Below are 22,935 nucleotides of genomic sequence, written 5' to 3' on the forward strand. Positions count from 1 at the left end.
CAAAACACAAGAAATAATCTCTGCTGCCTGTGTGGAAGTATACACACAGAACTTTTTTTTATATATATATATAGCTAATGGTTCATCAAAATGTAACATTATCACGTTACATTACTATGTCAATCATGTTTATTACTGTAAGTTAAGAACTGCTAGCCTTTGAAAAGATATGAACAAACTTCAAGCTGTTCACAAACACTTGCATATACATTACTTTAGGGTGGCAATTATCAGTAACTCTCTGTATTAATGAATCTGCAGGGGATTTTCTCAATGAATTAATTGTCTCATCTAAAGTCACAAAATAGTGAAAACTATGTGAAAAGAATCACATAAGACAAATGAAAACAAGACATACTCACAACTAAGTGGTTGAGACTGTTGGATACACACTTATATTGTTACTCTGCAGCATCACCAAAAATGTGACTAGTACATCACTAGTTCCTACACACAATCCATGGGGGCCAGAGCACACTCCTTTATTTTTAAATTGAATAATAATAATAGCTAAGGGATTTATTCAGTTTTGAAAAAGAAAAAAGTGGTGAAATTATAAAATATCTTTTTCTTAAAACTTTTCACTACCACAGATGAACCATCTGTGAAACATGCTTGTACATTTAACTTCATACAAACCATCACAAACACAGAGATACAGCATTATTATTATTTGTTCTGACTGGTTATTTGTGTCTTTAAAAAAAACAGTAAATTATAATAATAAGCAGAGGAATTCCCAAATCTTAATAAAGCTGGCTGTATAGCTTGTGTTCAGGTGTTGGCCGACGGGAGGCGCTATAAACTCAACAGCGCAGCATCATGACCAGTCTGGGCTGCAGCCTGCAAACATTAACACTCACCGAAGACTTTCTGTCACATACTACTGCCTTTAACCACATGCTGCGAGTGTTTTCAACACGAATGCAAAGTCTGAGATGCATTAAAGAAAATAATTTAATAATTTATCACGGAGGTGAATACAGGCAGCTGATTGGTCGGTCTCTCTCTTCTCTCTCTCTCTCTCTCTCTCTCTCTCTCTCTCTCTCTCTCTCTCTCTCTGCAAGAAAAGTTGAGCCTGTTAGAGATCAGGATCAGCTGTGGTCAAACTCTTATCTATGGAAAAAAGAAGAGAAATTTTTGACTTCTAATTTCACTCATTTCACTCGCAGCTTGTTGCCTGTGGCCGCGCTCCTGGAGGATGAGGACTCTGGTTTGAATCAACAGGGACGAAGAAAACAAAAAGCATTCAAACGCGTCGCTTCAGCTGCCGCATCTTTCATTTTTAGAGCTAAATCATCCGGACTGAGTCGAGATGCAGCCGCCTGAAACCCAGCAGGCAACTCCGCAAACAGCGACAGACGTACTGGATCCTGCAGGTACAGTCATGCCAAGTTTCATGAGATCTGTATGAACGCTTGATGGAAGATGTTTTTTTTTTTTCTAGTGTGCAAGATTTCGATGTTGCTCCGTTTAAATCGGATGCAGACTTGTGAACAAGGTTTGTTTGTTGTGCTTAAGCTTCTGTTAGAAATACCTGAAACGCTGCTCCCACAGCTCAGGTGGAAAGTACATTTACTCAAATACTGCACTTAAACATAGGTAGTCCTGAGGTAGGCTACTTGAGTATCTGCTTTTTATGCTGTTTTATACTCAGCTACCTTCCAGAAGGAAATGCTGTACTTCTTACAATCATCTGATGCAGTTACTTTGATTTTAACAATGTCTTTAAAAAGTTCTTGCACACTAGAAAACCTCACCGATTGGCGCTTCAAATCAAAAACCCTGCAAACTTTTGATGACAAAGCCTACAATAAGAATAGAAAATGTGATGCCTTGTTACAGAATGAATCAGCCTATAAAACAGACACATATGAGTGTGATAAATAACAATGTTGATAATTAGGGTTTTGAATGCAGGACTTCTACTTGAAATGGAGCATTTTTACATTGTTATATATATATACACACACACACACACACACACACACACACACACACACATAGAGATTTAGGTTTGGATTTTATAATCAGAATCAGGGTCAGAATTAGTGGGAATTAGTGGTCACGAATATAATTAGATATAAATATAGATATATAGATAAAAATATTGTCAAAGCTCTAGTACAGTAGTGTCTTTGCAATGTCCTTTCTCTGTGGAGAGGTCCTCTTGTCACCCTGTCTCTTCATCGTCTTCGTCCTCAGTTCAGTACCAGCGTCGGAGGAGGTCGGCTCTGTGGGTGACTGTGTCTCTGCTGGCTCTGGCTCTGCTGGTGCTGACCGTGGGTCTGATCTCTGCCACTCGCACGGACAACGTGCCTGTCGCTGGATATTACCCTGGCATCACTGTGAGTGACGCCTCCCCTCACTGACCCCTCAAACGCTCTACAACTGTGACGTGTTGTCTGCTTCTTCCTCTGAACCCTAATGTTTCTTCCGCTTTGATCTCTTTGTGCCTCCAGCTGAGTTTTGGAGCATTTCTGGGTATTGTTGGCATCCACCTGGTGGAAAACCGCAGACCCATGGTGAGTCTGCTCCTCTGCTTGTCCTGTAAATACTGTAACACATATAAAAATCACATTTACAATGACAATTTCACTTATTCCATTCTTTTGAATGGTTCACTTTTTAGCAGCTGTGGATAGCTTTTGCTTAAGAGGAATTAGGAAAAATAAATAAACCTTACCATAGTGTTTAAAACAACAGCTAGTAGCTTTTTTGGGACAGCATAGATGTATGCAAGGCAGTAAATCTAATTTCCTGAGGGTATTTTAACCTTGACTATAAACATCTTGTCAGCTTCTAACTATCCCTGCACATGCATAGCCCAATAAAGTGATTAACAAACAAACAGATGCTTCTAGCTGATCTCCCTTGGCTTCATTCAGCTCCACACATTGACACACATTGAGTGCAATATGCTTAAAAACCCACCAGACACGACCTGCCCTGCACTAAACAGACTAGCTGGCAACTAGATGATGAAGTTGCTGAACACCAAAACAGAGGTAAAAGGACAGCTAGAAGGATGTGTAAATTGTACCCCGTATGAATGCGTTTTGCCATGTTTTTGTTTATGGCAACAGCTCGATTTGTGCAAAGTCCTTAGCCTTCCGTTCTCTCTCAAGGTGACTTCTGTCTGAGTTTCATAATATTCATCTTCTACAAATGAGGCACTGTTCCAGGAAAACAGGACACTATAAATTAGAGGATTGTGTTACAGACTTTCCAAATTCACTAAACAGTTTTACGGGAAATTGCTCTATTATGAGCAAGAAGCAAATCTGATTACTCGATGGCGGCATAATGTGTTCTTGGTCCTCGTGCATGACTGAAGTTGTGGTTAGGGGAAGTGAATGTGATTGGCTCTGGATTTCAATGACAAGAGGGTAAATTTCATTAGTATTGGTCAGTTGCTGACAGGGCTCCTTTATTTCAGACAGGGACACAGGTATAATATCATCAATTTGCCTCCCTGCACAAGAGGGGCTTCAGAAAATCATCATGTCAATGACTCCAGGGTGGAGACACTGACAGGTAGAGCAACCGCCTGAGCTACAAAGATTCACTTCTCTTAAAATGTAAGGAAAGAGATGGAAGCCTCTGATCAGAATAGCCAGACTCCCTTTTTAACTTTGTGGTAATGATTAAAGTAAAATAGATAAATAAATAAAATAGAAAATTTAGTTTGAGAGCTTCATATTCCTGGAAAAGAAATTAAACAGAATACAAGAGAAACTGTCTACGAGTGAAAGCTGCAGAGAAACGCAACTGCTATGAGGGCCAGTGGCAACCAGAGGCTGAAACTCTTCCCCCGTGTCATTTAAGTAATCAGTATCGCTTTCGCAGTACATGAAACCCAGCATGAGATTAACAGCATCCCTGCAAGGACTGAAGAGGACACCAGTGACACAGAAATGTTAGCAGATTGCAAGTTCTCATTTTCCCCCCTAAGAATTTGTCCTAATTATTTTCTTGTACACATCTCATTTAGCTAAGCCAAGCTAGTTTCAACCACGTCTCATTTATTCCTCTCAATTATTGTCAGAAACGTCCTGCGGGAATATTGAATTTTTCAGTTCAACATAAAGCACTGACGGTCTAATCAAGGGACAAATAGAAGAAAGATTAAAATAGAAGATTCAATACCAAAAATAATGCCTTTTAAATGCTTTAATTATTTGGATTTTTCATGAAGGGCTAAAATGTGTCTAATCCTTCTACACACTACCCAGAATAATATTTTGGCAAAGAAATACTGAATTCTTCATTTTTTTGTTGACCTAAAAGTCCTGCTTTGTTAGATAAGAAGAGTCCTCAAGCCTTGTCTCTGGTTATCTTAAAAGTGAATTATGCTTTGTAATAATGCTAGTGTAGTGTAATAAAAATGCAGCTAAACTAACATCAAAATGTCAACGAAGCTGACATTAGCTTAATTAGCTAGTTAGCTACTGTTGATAAATCCTGCCAGTCCAGTGAGCATTTTAGCGGAGAAAATCAACGGTCGCTGGCTGGAAATGAGAAGCCTGCTGTTGTATGTCTGTCTGAAATCGAGAGCCCATTGTTTCAAACACACACGACAGATTTTGAGCGGTAAATCTGCCTCTTTTATCACTAAACTAGCAACAATAAGGGGAGCGTAGCTTAGCAAACGGATAATTTAGATATATTAAGCCTAGAAATACTATACAGTAGGACTAATATAGACCCGCTGTGTGTTCGTTTACTGTGGGGTGATAAAGCCAACAAATTCACAAAAAATCACTGAGGACGTCTGAGGACCTCAGTGTCCTCAATAGCAATAAGCTAACGCTCGGCATTGCTCAATATGTTAGCTTGAAGCTGCAGTAGGTAAGATCGAGAAGAGAGCAGACTTAGCCTGAAAATTTGAACCAACACAAGTTCCACATCACTCCCCCTCCCTCTGCTGCACTCGTGCCCTGCCTCCAAGCCCCTCCTCCCTGCGTGGCAGCCATGACAACCAGTAACCTTAGTCTTAGCACCTGAAACAAGCCAACTCTGCCCAGCCGCTACATCACAGTCGCTGACATACCGTACGCGCCGCGGAGTGTTACTGTAACAATCACCAGATTAGCTTTCTGGTTATTTGTTGTCTTAGCCGTATATGCTGTTGTTGGCAGCGGCGGTATGGGCAGTTTCTCCTTTGCGGGTGGCTGTTCCACCATAGCTTTCACTAGCCTCCTGACACTGCTCACAGAGCTGTTTGACTGAGCAGAGGGAGGGGTTGGTTCGCAGCGTGTATGAGTAATGATTGACAGCTGTCAGACACTCCCTCAGATGCTCCTCTGGCTCTGATTGGTTGTTTTGTGTTGGGCGCGGTGTAGAGGTAAGATCTTAAGCCCGAGCCCGGGCCCAAAATGTCAATTATTAACTTTGGGTCGGGTCGGGCCGGGCTTCTCTAATTTTTTTTAATAAATATATATTTATATATTATGTATTGTATACTAAAACGATGTATGGATATTAAACTAAAGGAATACTTGTTATAAAATAAATAATTTGGATAAAACAGAGAAGGCGCTGTATGGTAATTGCTATTTAACTACTAAACAGGAGCCGCAGATGGCGCAGAGCCAGAGCATGCTCTGCGCACGTGAACGCCGTGGCCCCCGCCCTCTTTTTAATTTTCCCCAGTCCGCATCCATTACATATTTTTGACCTGGTATCCCGATATGGAGCAGCAAGAAGTTAAGAATAAACTAAAGACGGGGGAATTGAAAAGACAAACATGCACCGGTAAGAGTGAGGTGTGGAAAGGCTTCAAATTGATTGTTGAAGATGCTACAGAAACCTGTGTCGGCTTCGCTGAATGTAGCCAATGTGGCGCTTTGCTCTCATACGAGAGCAGAAAGACTGCCACCTCGACACTGAGCAGGCATTTAAAAAACTGTACTGGCACTGGCAGAAATGATGATCGTCAAACATCTATATTATCATTTGTTCCAAAGACCGCACCTCTTCGTGCTAAGCAGGCCATCACAGACAAGTGTGTTGACTTTTGCTGTCAGGACCTTAGACCATTTTCAGTAGTTACTGGCGAAGGTTTCAAAAGTCTGGCCCAAGAACTGATCAATGTTGGGTCAACTTTTGGCCGCGTACCTGTCGACTCGGTCCTGCCCCACTACTCCACAGTGTCAAAGGCGTGCATCGAGAAGGCCGAGGTAAAAAGGAGCTTGTTAATAGAACGGGTAAAGAAAGCTCTAGCAAGTGGCTGTGACGTCGCCATGAGTACCGATATGTGGACGGATGATTACAGAAAGATGAGTTATATTGCAATAACTTGTCACTTTACTGAAACGGACTTCAATTTGGTCGGCAAAACCCTCACCACTGCTGTATTTCCAGCAGAAGACGCCAAAATGGGGAAGAATATAAGAAGAGAACTGGTGCGGCTTCTGGTGAATAGATTTGGTTTGGAACCTTCATCTTTATCCATAATAGTGTGGGTGACAGATCAGGGGAGTAACATCGTGAAAGCTTTGGAGCCTTACAAGCGCCTCTCGTGCCTTGACCATGTCATTAACACTGTTCTTCGCCATGGGTTGGACAAGGACGCACTGTCTGTAAACGCCCCCGACATTGGAGGCTTTAACCCGTGTATCTCAGATGCCCTTGCTTGTGATCTACAATGAAGCCCAGAGACCTGCTCCTGCTGCTGTTCCTCTCCTTGTCAGAGAGGCGCGTCCATGTGAGCACAATATCACACACAGAAATATCTTTAACAAACTTTTCCAGCGTTATTTCATTGTGTAAATGCATTTATAATGATCATAAAAATATGTAGATTATTTTAACATTAAGAAAACTTGCGATATAAAATTTCGGGTTTGTTTCGGGCTCGGGCCTGCAAATCAAGTTAATTAATCGGGCTCGGGCCGGGTCGGGCTTTAATACCCGCGGGCCTGGGTTGGGTCGGGCTGGATTTTTTAGGGCCGATCTTACCTCTAGCGCGGTGGATTCTTGCAAATCGCAGTAGGTGGGACCAATGGAGCGTTTTTTTTCACAGATTACATGTTTCATGTACTGCTGTCTGGGCATAGGGACAGTTTTAGCAAATATGACAAATAATTACTTTTATACAAGTTACCTACTGCAGCTTTAAAGGCATCATAGCTGAAACTGAACAAAGTCTAGTGACATTTATTTTTCCTGAATGGACTTTACAGACATTTTAGAGACATTCAGAGACATTTTACAGCACAGAGAAACAGAGAATTTGTCTTGGTGTGATAGACATTCCCTCTGTCACCATGACTTTGGTATATCAGTGTGCCTTGTGAATTTTTCATGAGGCATCCACGGTATCGTTGTCTTACGTTACGCTACAGTGTACTATATCTAATCTGGCCTACCCATATACTTTTCCCAAAGCTGTTCACGCTGTTCACAGAGTGTCTGTGTGAGTATATACAGCCAACATAGTTCAAAATAAAGCATCATTTAACGCAAGGAGCTTTCATTTTGTTTGATTTTGGAGGCCCATGTGGACAAACGTGGTATGACCGCCTCTTTTCTGCTTCCTTGTGACTTTGCCGTGGAAAATGTAAACATATTCCCTAAATCATTTGATCTGATTTTGCAGGAACTCAAACCCATCTTCTTGATGATGGTCTTGTTTGCTTACACAGGCATCAGATTACAATTTTGACTGTTACATAGTCAGTTAAAAACTCCTTGTAGTCGCCTACATTTAACCAAGATGAAGACAGTTTTTATGTGTAAGAAGGTCAGTATTTTCTCCAGGTTCTCACTCCTTTTGAGTCCCTGATTTTGTTTCTCTCCTTGTTTAAATGTGTGAATCCTCGGGCATTAACTACCTGCTGTATCTGTCTGCCTCTTTGGCATTATTCCCAGGGCTACACTTTAAACTTTAATGGTGTGATTGCTGTCACACTGGCGCTGGTCTGCAGTGTCTCTTATGAGGTACATGTGACACAATGGTCTCCTCACACAGGTGTCTTCTTCCCTTCTGTGTCCGAGGCTCATACTGTAACATGAGAGCCACCTGGCAGAAGCGAGGTCGCTCATTAAAGAACAAGTAACTGTACCACAATGCCACGGACACCTGAGAGCTCCAACACTTCTCTTCCTAGATGTCACAGTCCTTTGGCCTCATGAAGCAGCAGATGGAGGGTTTGATGTTGCTTGAACTGTAAACAGTCAGACTAGTTCTTCTGCTGCTGTCAAACAGGTATTTTCTTTTTGACTCTTGATTGGAGCGAATCAATCGAATCAATCCAATTTTTCTAAGTATATTATGTACTGTAGACGATGAAATCCCCAAATTCTTTGCAGTGTGCATTGAGAAACATAAGTAAATTGTTGCACAGTCAGCCAGCACAGTCTGTCACAGAGCAGTGAACTCCTCCCATCTTTACTTTTAGCATTTCACAACTCATCCAGTCTTTTGTTACCTCTGTCCCAACTTTCTTTGAAACATGTTGCTGGCATCGAATTCTAAATGAGGAAATCATTTTCAAAAAAACAATGAAATTTCTCAGTTTCAGCATTTGATATGTTGTCTTTGTGCTTTTTTCAATAGAGCGGCACAACTTTTTTGGAATGCACAGCAAAAATAACAGATTAAGATATGAATAAAAATTCAAATAATTAATAAAGATATGCCACATAAACCATTCTAGAAATTAACACTTGAAACTGAAAATCAAATAATAATGATGAAACACTGCAAGAAAACACAAGTAAAAGCTAAACAAAAGTTTTTTAAGTTCAAAACAGTGACTGAATGTTGAAGTGGTTACAAAAGACTTACATCAAACAATGCATTTCAATTTCTAAGTCATTAATTGTATAGTGTAGATAGTGTAGCATACTTGAGTAGTATTAGTATATGTTTCTAAGATTGAGTCCTTTGAGTTTGTGCTGATCGTCCTTTGTAGAGGACAATAATTCATATCTAGTCCTACAAAAACTGATGACCATTTTTTTCAAAATTATCTTCTCCAAATTTGTATAATTGTCAAATATCTACAAAGCAACTGTGACAATAATCGTTTTTTGGGGGGGGGGTAAAGATTTTGTTTGTGGTGTCACTTAAAAAATGTGACAAAAACAACATGGCTGGCCGTACAAAACTGTAATTTTTACAGAAAGAGCATTTATACCACACAGATCAGCATTAAGCATCTGTCCAGTTACATCTCTTTGCCTAGATTTGGATGTTTTAAGGCTCATATCACAAATCTTCCTGAGAGACCAGTCCTCTTTATGAATGTGAGGCGTTGTTACAAGTAAAACACACATTTGTGCACCACTGACACATCTTGGATAAAGCTTTAAAAAAAACTTAATGACTCGTAGGCTGCTGCTTTTCACTTTGTCTTATCTCGTCCTCCAAAATGTTTAAAAGGATCACGGTGCATGAAATTCTGTCTGTGACTGAGAGAAAAAAAAGAAAAGCTCCCTTCCTCGCTGGCCCTAAAACAGGCTTCACTGCCCTCATGCACTGTACGATTTCTTTATGACTAAATGCTTCATGTAGCTCATGCTCTTTGCTCCAGCAGCCTCCTCTGTAGTTACTGCCTTTATCTCACAGGCTGCTGTCCTTCAGGTCACCTTGCAGCTTGGAGAGCAGAACGGTGAACCTTTTAAAGGGCCGTATTTTACCCAACACGTTCTTATTACCAGTGTGTCCATCTGTGGTCACTGGACCACTGAGCAGGGAAGAAGACCTTGCAGCAGTCAGCGACTTTAGTTACATAACCTGATAAGTATCTTTACTGACTGCTATAAAATCCCTCTGTGGGTCTTTATCTCTCAGTCACTGGTGTATCTTCTTCTCCAAAACTTTCATCATCTGTATCAGTATTTCTCTCAGTTTTTCAGTGCTTAAATGTCCAAATGGCCAGAACAGACAAACCATACTCTGGTTCTGTATCTCTTTATGCTTGGAAAGGGTGAGGCAACGGCTATTCAGTTAGTTGCAATCTGTCATCTCACAGCTAGATGTCACAAAATCTTACATACTGGTAGAAAATGGCTATGATCAACATTTTTATATCAATTATGTGACAAATAACAATGTACATGAACCTACAGAGAACTATAACGTGAACCTGGAGCTAGCCTCGGCTTTACGGAGCTTTATAACAAGTTTGAGCTCATCGTGTAGCTGCCCAGCCTGCTGCGTTACTATTTTAGTTCACTCTCATCGCTCTCATAGTGTCGTAAAAACCCACTGTACACTTCCCGCTCAGCAGCAGCAGACGGACACAGTTAGCAACTAGCTGGTAGACATGGTGGAACATGTAGCATCTTAAGAGCCTGATATTTCCCTCAGGAGTCGGTAGAGACAAATTGTGGACTTCAGCTCGTCGTTCAATACCATCCTCCGCAACAGACTGATGACAAAACTGTCAGACCTGGGAATATCTGACTCCATCTGCCTCTGGATCAAGGACTTCCTGTCTGACCACTCCCAAAGGGTGAAGGTAGGTCCCCACTTCTCTTCAGCCTGAACATTGGCTCGCCTCAGGGCTGTGTGCTGAGCCCCCTACTTTACACCCTCTACACACACGACTGCACCCCTGTCCACCCCAGCAATGCCATCATCAAGTTCGCCGATGATACTACAGTGGTAAGGCTCATCTCTCGAGGGGATGAGTCTGCATACCGGGACGAGGTGGAGCAGCTGTCAGTGTGGTGCTCAGACAACAACCTGGCCCTGGACACCACTAAGACCAAGGAGCTGGTCATAGACTTCAGAAGGAAAAGGAAAACAGACACTCAGCCCCTGTTCATTGGGGGGGAATGGGTGGAGAGGGTGACAGACTTCCGGTTTTTGGGCGTCCACATAGAGGATGACCTAACCTGGAGCAGCAACACGGCTACCATCAAGAAGGCACAACAGAGACTGTACTTCCTCAGAGTACTCAGGAAAATCCACCTCACTCAGAGACTGCTTGTGTCCTTCTATCGTTGCTCCATAGAGAGCATCCTTACATACTGCATGTGTGTGTGGTTTCCCAGCTGCACAGCTGCAGACAGAAAGGCGCTCCAGTGGGTCGTCACCACAGCCCAAAAGATCATTGGTTGCCCTCGCCCCACCCTGGAAGATCTGTACAGTTCCCGCTGCTTCAGGAGGGCTAACAATATTCTCAGGGACTCATCCCACCCAGGTCACTCGCACTTTGAACTGCTGCCCTCGGGCAGACGCTTCAGGACACTGAAAGCATGAATAAAAAACAGCTTCTATGCAAAAGCCGTAACTGCACTAAATACAGCAAACGTGAACTTTTTATCTTCCTGTGTAATATTCAAAATTGTGCAATAACTGCAGAATATGAAAATGTTGGATGTGTGCTATGGGCCTTTTCCTGTTCTCTTATGTTCTTTTATGTTCTTATTTGTTATTTATTAGTGTGCACTTTAAGGATTGCATTTTTTAATTTCATTGTACTTGTACAATGACAATAAAGACACACGCAAAAGTCCTTCATTTGAAATAGGGCTGTCACAACATTAGGTTTTCATTACATGATTATCGTGGAATTCATGATAATGATATTATTGCAATATCAATAGAAAATGAGAACAAAAATCTGGGATGTACAACACGCAGTCTTTTTTACAGAACACAAATGTTTTGGAAAAAATAACTCATTTGGGGGGAAATTGTTTGAGAGCCGTTGGATTATGCATACAATATTGAGTATCATTAACATGATTTTTTAAATGTACAGTTACCGTCAATATGACACCCCTAATTCAAATCCTACTGATATACAATCCAAAAAAGTTGGAATGCTCAGTAAAAGATGAATAAAAACAATGCAGTGCACCTGGCACCAACTCACTGATATTGATCAACAGTGCTATCAAACCTGTGCAGACAAATTGTGTTTACCACCAACATGTATGAATATTCTTTATACAATCATGTGTTCACAAAGGTGAAGGTGAACCTTGCTCCGTCCTTTCTTGTGAACGAATGATTCTTTCCAGGACGCCCCTTTCATACCCAATCATGATACTCTCACCTGTTACCAATCAACCTGTTTACCTGTGGAATGTTCAAACAGGTACTTTGGAGCATTCCACATCTTTCCCAGTCTTTTATTGCTCCTGTTCCAATTTGTTTGAGACATGTTGCCGCATCAAATTCAGAATAAGCAGATATTTACAAAAATGAAGCTGATGAGGTCAAACATTAAATAGATTGTCTTTGTATTGTTCTCTATTGAGTATATTTATGCTTTACACAGTGTCCCAACTTTTCTGGAATCAGGATCGTAGAAGTACCAAAGTCATATCAGCAAAATGTACTTGAAGTATGACAAAGAAACTGTTTCAGCTGGTCTTTTACACAATGCATTGTATTTTATACCAATTCTAAATGGAAAATTTGAAAAGTAACTTGGAAACATAGCTGTGTCATAAACGTGGTGCAATAAAAAGCACAAAAGTAGCATGTAATAGAAATAATAAGCACAGTTCCTCACAACTGTACTGAACTGTACAGTGCTTGAGTAAGTTTACTGACTACTTACTTTACTTTTAAATGTGCCCTTACTGACTCGACTCCTGGGAGCAGAAAACTATCTACTGTACGTGACTGTGTGTCTTTAATCTTTTACAGTGTTTGATTTTCCTCTCTGCTTCAGTTGGATTAGGAGAGATTTGGGGACGACAGAGTGTGTGTTGAGGTGTTTTATGTGCTGGCAGCTGGTGCTAAGGTAATGTGAAGTAATGCAGTTGTCAGGCTCTATTGTCTCTGCTGCTGGCCTCATCTCACACTTGCAGCCCATAAAAGCAGAGTCATTTAAACCGCTAATGAACTGGAGAGTCTGGGCCAGTGGCAGATAAAACCCACCCAGCAAAGGTTATTATTCTCAACCCTCAGCTCTTATTTCACTTTGTTGAGGGAAATTCATTTTTAAAAACCCCTTGTTTCAGTCTTCATCTCTTTTCACTACGGCTTGTGTTAATTACTGCTAGACGTTTATCTCTTGGCCACCAGGTTAACTAAAAATGTGCTTGGATAAATTTGAATGCTCAAAAAGCCTGATCGGTTCATGTTTTGGATGTGTACAGCACTATATTGAACAGGTATCTTTATTTCTGATTTATCAAACCTGTGGAACCAAAAACCAAATAAAGCTGAGAGGCCTTAATTACCAGTGGTTCACCCACACAGGTGAGGCAGCTTATACTGTTATCACTGGGTGCACTTCAAAACCCAAGCCTTGCAAATTGGTATGGACGTTTGCAGCAGTATTGTTGTCACGGTTCGTGCAAGGAATTTGCCAGGACCCAAATGCAGAGTACAAAAGAACAAGTTTATTTTCCAAAAGTAACAACAGCAAATAGCAAATAAAAGTCAAATAGAACACAAGACAAATTACTTACAACAACAGTAAACGTCCAGGAGAATGCTCAGACTGGAGACTGACAAAGTACAAAGAAAATCTATAAAGAGTGGAGCGAACGACATGAGGCAGGAACTAAGCTCGAGAGCAGGGCACATGAGAGAAGCAATACTCTGGCACAGAGGCAAGTTTGAAGCCGGCTTAAGTAGCCGGCTTGATTGCAGGATGAGACACAGGTGAGTCAAATCAACCCTGCTGCTGAGCTGATCGCCCCGCCTCCGTGCACTCAGTCTAGGAGCAGAGGGAGGCCCAATCCCAAACCAGTCCCTACTCACTGCCCCTTCACTACCGAGTGTCGCTTCGAATCAAGAGGGCACTCCTGATTGAGGGGAGGGTATAAAAGTGAAGCCAAACGAGTGGGATGCCCTCGCTACCTTACCGGAAACAGGAAAGAACAGTTGTCGTGGAGATGGACAGACGCGTTGCCTGTGCTCCACTGTCCCTGTAAACACATAATTTTTCAAAACGTTAAATATGAGATAGATGACGTTCATTTATGCACGCAGGCATTTGTGCGTTTGCTACATGTGGCTTTAGGGATAATGTGATCATCTTTTTAATATGTTCGAAATAAAGACTAATCAAATCACAAATCTCCTTTTAATTTCTGTTATTTGTTGGTGATCTTTCACATGTTCTATTTAGTTTGAGATGTAGCCTAAAGTCAGTGTCAAGGAGATAAATGTGTGTGTTTGATCTAAAATACTTCGAAGAAGTAGACGGAACTTACATTTGAATGTTGTTTCTTCCATTTTCCGGACGTGATTTCCGCTGCACACACCGGGGAGCCTGCACCTGTGCAGACTCGCTATTTAAGGGCTTGACAAGCCACTTCCACTCAGTGATAATTGGTTTGGGACGGCCCTTAATATGGCGGAACTGCGCGTGAACGCGCAAACGGAGGGGTAGTGGATAGGGTTAGGTGATAGGGACTGGTTTGGGATTGGGCCGGAGAGAGAGAAAAGGGGTTAGTGCTGAAAATCAGAGCACAAGAGTGACACATGACAATTGTACAACATCAACTCATGCAGGTCCTGGAATTAGTCTATATTGTGTTCACATGTTGTACCTTTGCAAATGAAGTTGTGTTAAATCAAAATCCCACAAACTATCTGACACACTGAAAACACAGGGGTGTGGAGCAGGCCTATTATGCAAGCATTTTGTTTTTTTTTCTTTTATATAATTTGTTCATAAATGCTGTCATTTGATGTATTAATCCATTCAGCATAAAGCAAATTTCCATAGTGTATCTCTAGGTGATAGAATGACGCTGCCATGTGCAACACTATGGTACTTGACAGAGCACACACACAATGCATGGTGGGCACAACTATCATCCAGTCCAACAGCAGATTTTTGCCCTGTGGCCCCCAAAATCTGCGGTGCATCAGACTAATGCAGTCATATGGGCTGGACTGTCTCTGGCAACACTTAAAAGCTATAGGAAGCTTTTAAGCATTGTACATGCAGCATCTCTATCACTGGCTGCTCTTTGATTAGCAGGAGGTTTCAGTGTCACGCCTGCTGCCTCATATGTCACCTGTCCTCCATTTAAGCAGGTTTCTCAGCCCTTGCTGCTACAAACAAGTGGTACACCAGCATGATCAAATTAATTCTGTTTTACATGTTGACTGAAAACGTCACATAATTCCTGCGCAGCTTCGATCTGAGCAGAGGTCTAATCAGCCAGAACAAGTGAAGACACCTGTGCAGGTGTGCGCCACCTTCAGCTAATGGAGCTGGATCTCACAGCAAATTCATACTTATTTGAAAGAAAATGTTATTTTTATCATTATATGATCATTTCTGTATTGTAATAGAACAAAAGTTAATAGGCCCTTTTCACAGCAGACATTTTGACTTGTCATAGTAGCTATTTTAGTCTTTGCGCTCAAACAAACACTCTTGTTGTCAGGGGTGTTTAGGGATCAAAAAAAGGTATTAAAAGACAGACAATCAGGAGCAAGCAAAATAATGAAGGTTGGACAATCTGACTCTCCCAAGCCATCACTTGTGCTACTTCAGCTGAAATGATTGAAATAATCCAACCAAGAAAATTCTTCTGGATGAAAGAAATTTAGTGGAAATGTCTCTAAAAACAAAGCAAAACAACTTTTTAATGGCAGGAATCAGAAATCAATGACAGGAAAAGTCTTTTATAACTCAAATGAGTCAGTCCTGTCAATGCAGGATCAGTAGATGTACTGCACATTAGATAGATAGATAGATAGATAGATAGATAGATAGATAGATAGATAGATAGATAGATAGATAGATAGATAGATAGATAGATAGATAGATAGATAGATAGATAGATAGATAGATAGATAGATAGATAGATAGATAGAAAAAAAGTGTGTGTTTAACCTCCTGCTTCACTACAGGAGGTTTGGTCTTGGAGGAGCGATTGAACAGACAGCAAACGATGCTCAGTGATGAAGTTCACGATCAGACATCTGTGATCAGCCAGCTGGGTCTGCTGGACTGTGTGTGTGTGTGTGTGTGTGTGTGTGTGTGTGTGTGTGTGTGTGTGTGTGTGTGTGTGTGTGTGTGTGTGTGTGTGTGTGTTGGGGGGGGGTTGTGAAAATTAGGTTGACCTTGCTGGTACAAAAGGCCACATATGTTGCCTCTTTGCCCATAAATTACCCACAAAGCACCTCTGCATTGGCAGAACAAGAAGCCGTACATTTCCTTTATCGTCCTGCACTCCAGATGCTGCAGACAAACAATCAGGACACGCATCAGCAGAAACACCACACTGTGTGCGTGTGTGTCTTCTGCTTATGATAAAAGTTTTGACTCCAGCATATGAATGAATGAATAAGAAACAAATACTAAATACTCAGGACAGTGAAATTATGATGTTCCAAAATGATTTCTCATGACTTTACCCTCTTTTTGTCCTCCTTTACGCTCTCCTCATCTCATTAAGCTCATGGCAGCCATCATTTTCATCAGTATCGGAGTCATCGCGTCTTTCTTCTGTGCCATCGTGGATGGGATCATCGCTTCAGAGTTCATCGTAGGTATCACATGCATGTACATGCCTGCACCGACAAGAAGGAAACACAAGCTAATTCACCCTGAACAAACCCTGACACACATTCACACACCAGATTTAATCACACAGGTCAACAGAGACGGGGAGTTTGGCTGCAGAGGTGCAGGTCAGATCAGGAACTTTGTGGATAAATCAGACAGAACTGTCAGTCCCATCACGACACCAGACAGCCAGACCAGACCAGCTAATCTCAGTGCCCGACCTGCAGAGAGCCGCCGGGCCACCCGAAGAGATGGAGAAACATTCAGCATAACAGGGCTGATGAAATGTGTCCAAACATTACTTTACTTTCTGTAAGACACTGGAAACCTGTAACACAAAGCAAAGAAATAAAAACACATACTATGCAACAACAGAAGAAGAATATATGTTTCCAAAAATACATCTTTAACTCTATTTCAACAGAGAATTGATTTAACGGTTAACATCCCTGCGATGTCCTGCTGGAGTTTGATGTAGATATAAAATATTTTGCAATATATTTTTTATTGAAAGAGAAATTAGCACATTAAAAGAAACTCCACAAAGATTTTTGTCTCTCTGTTGCAAACATGTTCACTGCTGTTCATAATTTAGTTTTCATGGGAAGACTCACCATCACGGCATCAGTTAGAGGACAATTTCAAACTCTCCGTATAGACTTTAATAACTCCCACACTAAATTAACATGCCTGAAATACAGTTTTCACAAATGTGTGAATTTGTCTATAAGGGAACAAACAGAAAATGCTGACAGGTCAAATAAGGTCATTTTTGCTTCCTAGAAATCTTAGATGCTCTCTGTGTTTTGATCCGACATGAACACCTCAGTGTGTCACATCAGACGATGAAATTTAATGTGTGTTTTAACGAGTGTGGAGGGTTTAAAAAGCTGGGCCTCTCAGCACCTGGCACCAACTCACTGATATTGATCAACAGTGCTATCAAACCTCTGCAGATATATTAATTTGGTGCCCGCGGGACAGTAAAAATCATATTTATTGCTCCTTCAAGCTTCGAACAATTGCATTATATTTCACATTATATAAAGTCCAGTGAGGTTTAATGCTGTAGGGTTTGTAGTCTTGGTGAAGTGGAAGGTTTTGAGCAGGCACATGTTGTAAACCTTCACAGAGAAACAGGAGGATGGACAGAATCACACATGTAAAGTGAATTACTGATTATGGAGAATTTATTCCAAAAATGATGCTGGAGAAACATTTAGATGATTTTGGTGTGTGATAAGTTGATTAATTTATACATTCTTTGTTAGTTTGCCTGTTTACACATAGCTGTGGTTCATGTTTCTAACACACAGGACACAAGACCTTTGCAGGAGGACATATGTGACTTCTACGTCAGTGGATCGGGCTACGCCTACGACAGCTACTATACTGAGGTGATTCTCATGCATGCATACATACTGTAGACACACTTGATATCACCTGCCATTGTTTATGCTGTATAAGCATACAAGGCATTTCACACTGAGAAAATACATTTTATACATATCCTTAAGTAGCCTTGCCTGGTTTCTACTCATGATCTGTACTTTTAGCTAATTCTCCTCCTCGTACACTCTGCTTTAAGTTTGTGTTATAGTGGTTGTCTTTTAAATGTTGTAAATGATGCTTGAAATGGATTTTAGGTTAATATACAGGATTATATGTTGTGTTCTTGCAGCCTTTTGGGGTTTCATTGAAAAATTCTTGATGCGTGTAGTGACACCTAGTGGTCAAATAATGTTACTGTACTGAAAGCAGAAGAATAGAAGTTCTGGACATTACATGGAGACATGTAGACATTTTCCCATGTGTTTCTTTGTCCAGATTGTTTGTCCACCTCCTGCTTCTTATCTTTTTATTGCAAATGATCTGCTCTGAGAACCTCTTCTCTGACGCTGCAGGTGACGTGCCGTTCGTTCAACAAAGCCTGCAAGTTAAAACTGAGGAGCAACACCTGCTACTGCTGCTACCTGTACAACTGCGAGAGGTGTGTGTGTGTCTGTAGGCGTGTGTGTGAGCACACCTTGTTTTGGATAAATCAGAGTGATGCAGCTGGGTCTGCGCTTTTTAACCCATTAACTTCAATATGCATGTACTTGGCATCACTGCAGATTACATTCAAATGTTTTTAGATGAACTGTCTATCACAGTGAACATGTTTATCTATTTTTAGATATATCATGTATATATATATCAGATATAATGTTATAATTCTGTGAACATTCAGCAGAGAGCAGGGGCGAGTATAAAAACAATATCCTAGATTTCAGAGCTGGCTGCCAAAAATTGCATTTCCAGGCTGCTGTCGGAAAATCACCCAGAGAAAACACACACAAACTGAAATGGATCATGTGATTTTGGCACTTTCTTGCATTGCAGTTTCTTGCAGTTTCCTATTCTACAGCCAGCTTTCAAATCCCACATTTTGGAGTTTTCCATAAGCTCTTGAACACACCAAAGGGGAAGAGTTTTCCAAAAAGTCCCTCCTTGCTTTCAGCTACTGTACTGCTCAGTTATTAGCAGACAAAGGTCGTAAAATGAGTACATGTGATGGATAGTTTGGGGGATTCTTTGTTTTCTTCACCTCCTTCTCTTAATATAAAGTGATTTATGGCTATAATAGTTACAAAACAGAGGTATGGTAGTTCAGGTCTAGTCCTCACCAGCTCATGATTACACCGCCCACTTGTTCTCTTTCTCCTCTAGCACAGAGTATCACACGCAGTACTACGAGTTCACCGGGGTCAGCAGCTGCTGGGATGTGATCCACCTGCACCGTCTGCTGTGGGCCTCAGTGGTGCTCAACGTGATCGGCTTGTTCCTGGGAATCATCGCTGCCGCCATCCTCGGAGCGTACAAGGATATAGTGAGGATGAGTGCAAAAAATGTTCCCACTTAAAAAAGAGGGGGAAAAATGGACGGCATGTTTACTTTACGGACAAGCAGTTTAAAAAAAAAAAAGAAAAGAAAAGTGAAGGGCCACAGAAAATTCACAGAAAGAAGATTTAAAGGCAGCCTGAATCCGGAGGGAAATAAAAAGCTTCAGCACCTCGTTGAAGGCTTTTTATTATACTCATCACTTCAAACTAGTAGCCTTTCCTTCTTGCCTCCAGGCCACACACAGATGATGTTCTGACACTGAACGACGTAAAATCCCTGACATCCGTTTCTCGCTTGGATCCTGACTTCAATCATCATTAGAATTATTTTAATGACAGCCCAGCAGTATCTTGCATTTTTGCTCTGTTACCAAAGATTTGTGCAGATGTTTCACTACACAACAAAAAAAGTTCCCGCCGACACATGAAAGTACATAAACCTCACTTCAGCAGGCGTGACTGGAGTCTGTTAATCTGTTGAGAAGACATGAAAATCTCTGATCTGATTTTGTTGGTCTTAATCGTCCTGATTTTACGATTATTGTTGCTACACTACATTAGGCAGCTATCATACTTACTCTAATACAATGAAGTGTGTGTGTAATTCATGTAGAACTGGTGCACACTCATTCACATTTGCCTTCAAGCCTCCTTTGATGATTTCTCATCTTAACCAAAGCATTCTTACTGTTTTCCTGCAGCAGAAACCGACTCTGCAGATGGCTCCCAGCCCAACACCGCCACCCCACATCCTGTACAACCCGACCCAGCACATGCTCACCTACGCTGGCTTCTGTCCTTCAGGACAGACTCTACCCGCGTACCCCAACTATCCAGTACCCATGCAGGTGAGGGACCCAGACCAAAGCAAGACAAGAACCATTAATAGGTACCTTTTCACTGACGATACAATGTAAGAAAAGCTCAGGTGTGAATAACAAAATCAGTGATGGTTGAGTTCAGTTTATCTACCTCAGTTTCAGGGTATTTTGGCTCACTGTCACACTGTCATGGATCACTGGGACACATGTTAATGTTATTAGTAACATCTGTGTTTTTCCTATAATGACAGGTCAGAATGTCTAATGAGAAAAAGGCCAATCTTCTGTTCCGGTGTATTAGTTTGGAAACCAGATGAGCAGCACCGGATCAAATGTGCTGTTGCTGCACAGCTGTTTCACTCTAACATCACAGCACTTGACCGGAGAGAAAACTATTAATCTGCACTGCTGCCACCTCACATTGCTGAGTTGGATACCTGCAAAACTAAAAGCATGCATCCTCAGTCTCACTGTTTCATGTCTACTGAGGGATAAACGCTGTTTTTTGTTTTTCTTTCTTAGATAGAAATCTTTGGATGGTGATAGCACAGCTCTAGGGGTCGCACCAAAATGTCAGTTATGAGATAGATTGCTATTGAATTTAGTCTAAACATGCATGGTGTCGAAGATGAATGCTACTGAGACTGGCGATCTCTGACTTCCTCTCGTGCCACCATGAGGTTGACATTTGTGGTTTTAAGTGCAATATCTCAGTAACTGAAATTACAAACATTCATGGTCTCTCCAGAATGAATTCTCATCACTTTCTTGGTCTCCAGTGCCATTGTCAGGTCAAAATTTGGTTTCTAAACAAATACCAGCAAAGCTTATGAAATTCTCATCTGCCCCAGCTGCACTCTGTGTTTAGTGCTAATTATGCGTATTAGTATGCTTTGGCACTTTCTTGCCTGGATTTTGGAGATTTTAACAAGCTTTTGAACACTCGAAAGAGGAAGAGGTCCCCAAAAGGTCCCTCCCTGCTTTCAGCTACATTGCTGCTCAGTCATTAGCACATAAATGGCTGCCTGGAAGGTTTAATAGAGAAAAATAAATAAATAAATAAATAAATAAATAAATAAATAAATAAATAAATAAATAAATAAATAAATAAATAAATAAATAAACGAGTACATGTGATGACAGCTTGCTATTTAGCAAGTCAGCTAAATAGATTCTCCTACTGGTCTTGTTCCATAGAACAGATAGATTTGACATTTGTAATGGTTGGCACAGATTTATTACTGATGATGCCTAATCTTTGCTGCTATTTCTCTGGCTGCTACCCGAGAACCAAGCGGGACGATCAATAAAATAAAAACCACACCTCACATAAAAATGCCAGAAATGATTTCGGTATCTTTGGCTATACTTTCACATTCCCTGCCACTCCCTGTCTCGTCTCCACTCCCTCAGCATAACAACAGCTATCAGCCACCTGCTACTCCTCAGCTGATTCCTGAGGGGGGCCCCGCGTCCAACCCCTGCCTGTCTGAGGAGAACCAGAGCCAGCAGCCCTCTCAGGCTCCCACCCAGCCACAGCCTCAGGGAGCCACCCAGGAACCCGGCGGCTACATGCTGACACCCAATGCCCCTGTCCTCTACGGATCCTCCTACAGCCCCTTTGAGAAACCTCCACCTTACGCCTGCTGAGCCCTCAGACAAACATATGGGGCATGTCGGAGACAAAATATCTAGATGGGATCAGACTGAATGTAGCACGAGACATTTCATAGTCTGCACTGTGGACGGAAAACACTCAGTGAGCTTCACGACTGCTCTGTACTGATGTAAATGCTGCGTTTCACGTGCTCGCACTGAAGAGAGACATAAATTTGTAGCTATGTATTATAAAGAGATAAGTTATTTAATGTGCATTCATTAAAGGAAACATTTTGGGAAATATGCTTGTTTGCTTTCTTGCTGAGAGTTCGATGATAAGATTGGCACCACTCTCATGTCTATATATAGGCAAATATGAAGCTACAGCCAGCTAACAGCTAACTTAGCTTAGCATAAGACCGGAAACAGCTAGCCTGAGAAACAAGATCCATCTACCAGCATCTTTAAAAGCTCACTAATTAACAATTTCTATCTCGTTTTTTCACTGTACAAACACTGAAGAGCAAAAACTACAAATGACCTCCAGGAAGTTATCTAACTCTCAGCAAGAAAGCCCCAAAATGTCACACTTTTCTTTAAGCCTAATGCTGGACCTCACATGCTTATGTAAGTGTATAGTGCTACACTTGAATGTGACAGCTGTTTCTGTTATAACTTGTGTAGACAACAGGGCTTCCTATTTAGTGTCTCACTATAACTCCAGAATGAGCGATTAAAAGGGCTTTCTTCAAATGAGAACAAGAGACTAAATGTTGCTGTTATTTGACTGTATTTATGTGAATCATTTAATGTGCACTTTAATGTCTGTATACAGTATATTATTTATTGATGATGCATGTTAACTGCTGTTGGATAGGATTCTGTAGCTGCTGATGCTGATATACATTATGTATTAAAGACACACTTATCAGAAATGCTGATGTATACAAATACACGTGAAGTAAGGGCTTCATCAGAATCTCATATTTAAAGGAACAGTTTGACGTATGGCAAAATATTTGGATTTTCTTGCTTGCGCAGAGTTAAATGAGAAGATTGATACCACTCTCATGGTTGTACAGGAAGTATGAAGCCTGATTAGCTTAGCTTAGCATAAAGCCTGAAACTGGTGAAGAGATAATCTTTTAAAAATAACTAAATCTGCTTTCCAGCTCCTCT

General features: G+C 41.1%; 1 protein-coding gene across 1 annotated transcript; it reads left to right on the plus strand.

Moving 5' to 3' along the window:
* The first annotated feature begins 1,315 nt into the window (after window positions 1-1,315).
* LOC139331244 (transmembrane protein 255B-like) lies at window positions 1,316-21,807 on the plus strand. The gene is made up of 9 exons (XM_070962645.1): window positions 1,316-1,379; window positions 2,206-2,348; window positions 2,463-2,525; window positions 16,345-16,434; window positions 17,771-17,851; window positions 18,359-18,444; window positions 19,164-19,323; window positions 20,038-20,184; window positions 21,571-21,807. The coding sequence occupies exons 1-9, from the start codon at window positions 1,316-1,318 to the stop codon at window positions 21,805-21,807; spliced, it is 1,071 nt and encodes a 356-aa protein (XP_070818746.1).
* The last annotated feature ends 1,128 nt before the right edge of the window (window positions 21,808-22,935 follow it).

The sequence above is a fragment of the Chaetodon trifascialis genome, chromosome 1 (assembly GCF_039877785.1).
Source record: "Chaetodon trifascialis isolate fChaTrf1 chromosome 1, fChaTrf1.hap1, whole genome shotgun sequence".
NCBI lineage: Eukaryota > Metazoa > Chordata > Actinopteri > Chaetodontiformes > Chaetodontidae > Chaetodon > Chaetodon trifascialis.

What these genes read in the sequence shown, in the direction of transcription:
- LOC139331244 (XM_070962645.1), top strand. Translation starts at nt 1,316, where the DNA reads ATGCAGCCGCCTGAAACCCAGCAGGCAACTCCGCAAACAGCGACAGAC. An exon ending in TACCTGTACAACTGCGAGAG is followed by an intron (nt 18,445 to 19,163) that starts GTGTGTGTGTGT and finishes TTTCTCCTCTAG; the next exon opens with CACAGAGTATCACACGCAGT. An exon ending in TCGGAGCGTACAAGGATATA is followed by an intron (nt 19,324 to 20,037) that starts GTGAGGATGAGT and finishes GTTTTCCTGCAG; the next exon opens with CAGAAACCGACTCTGCAGAT.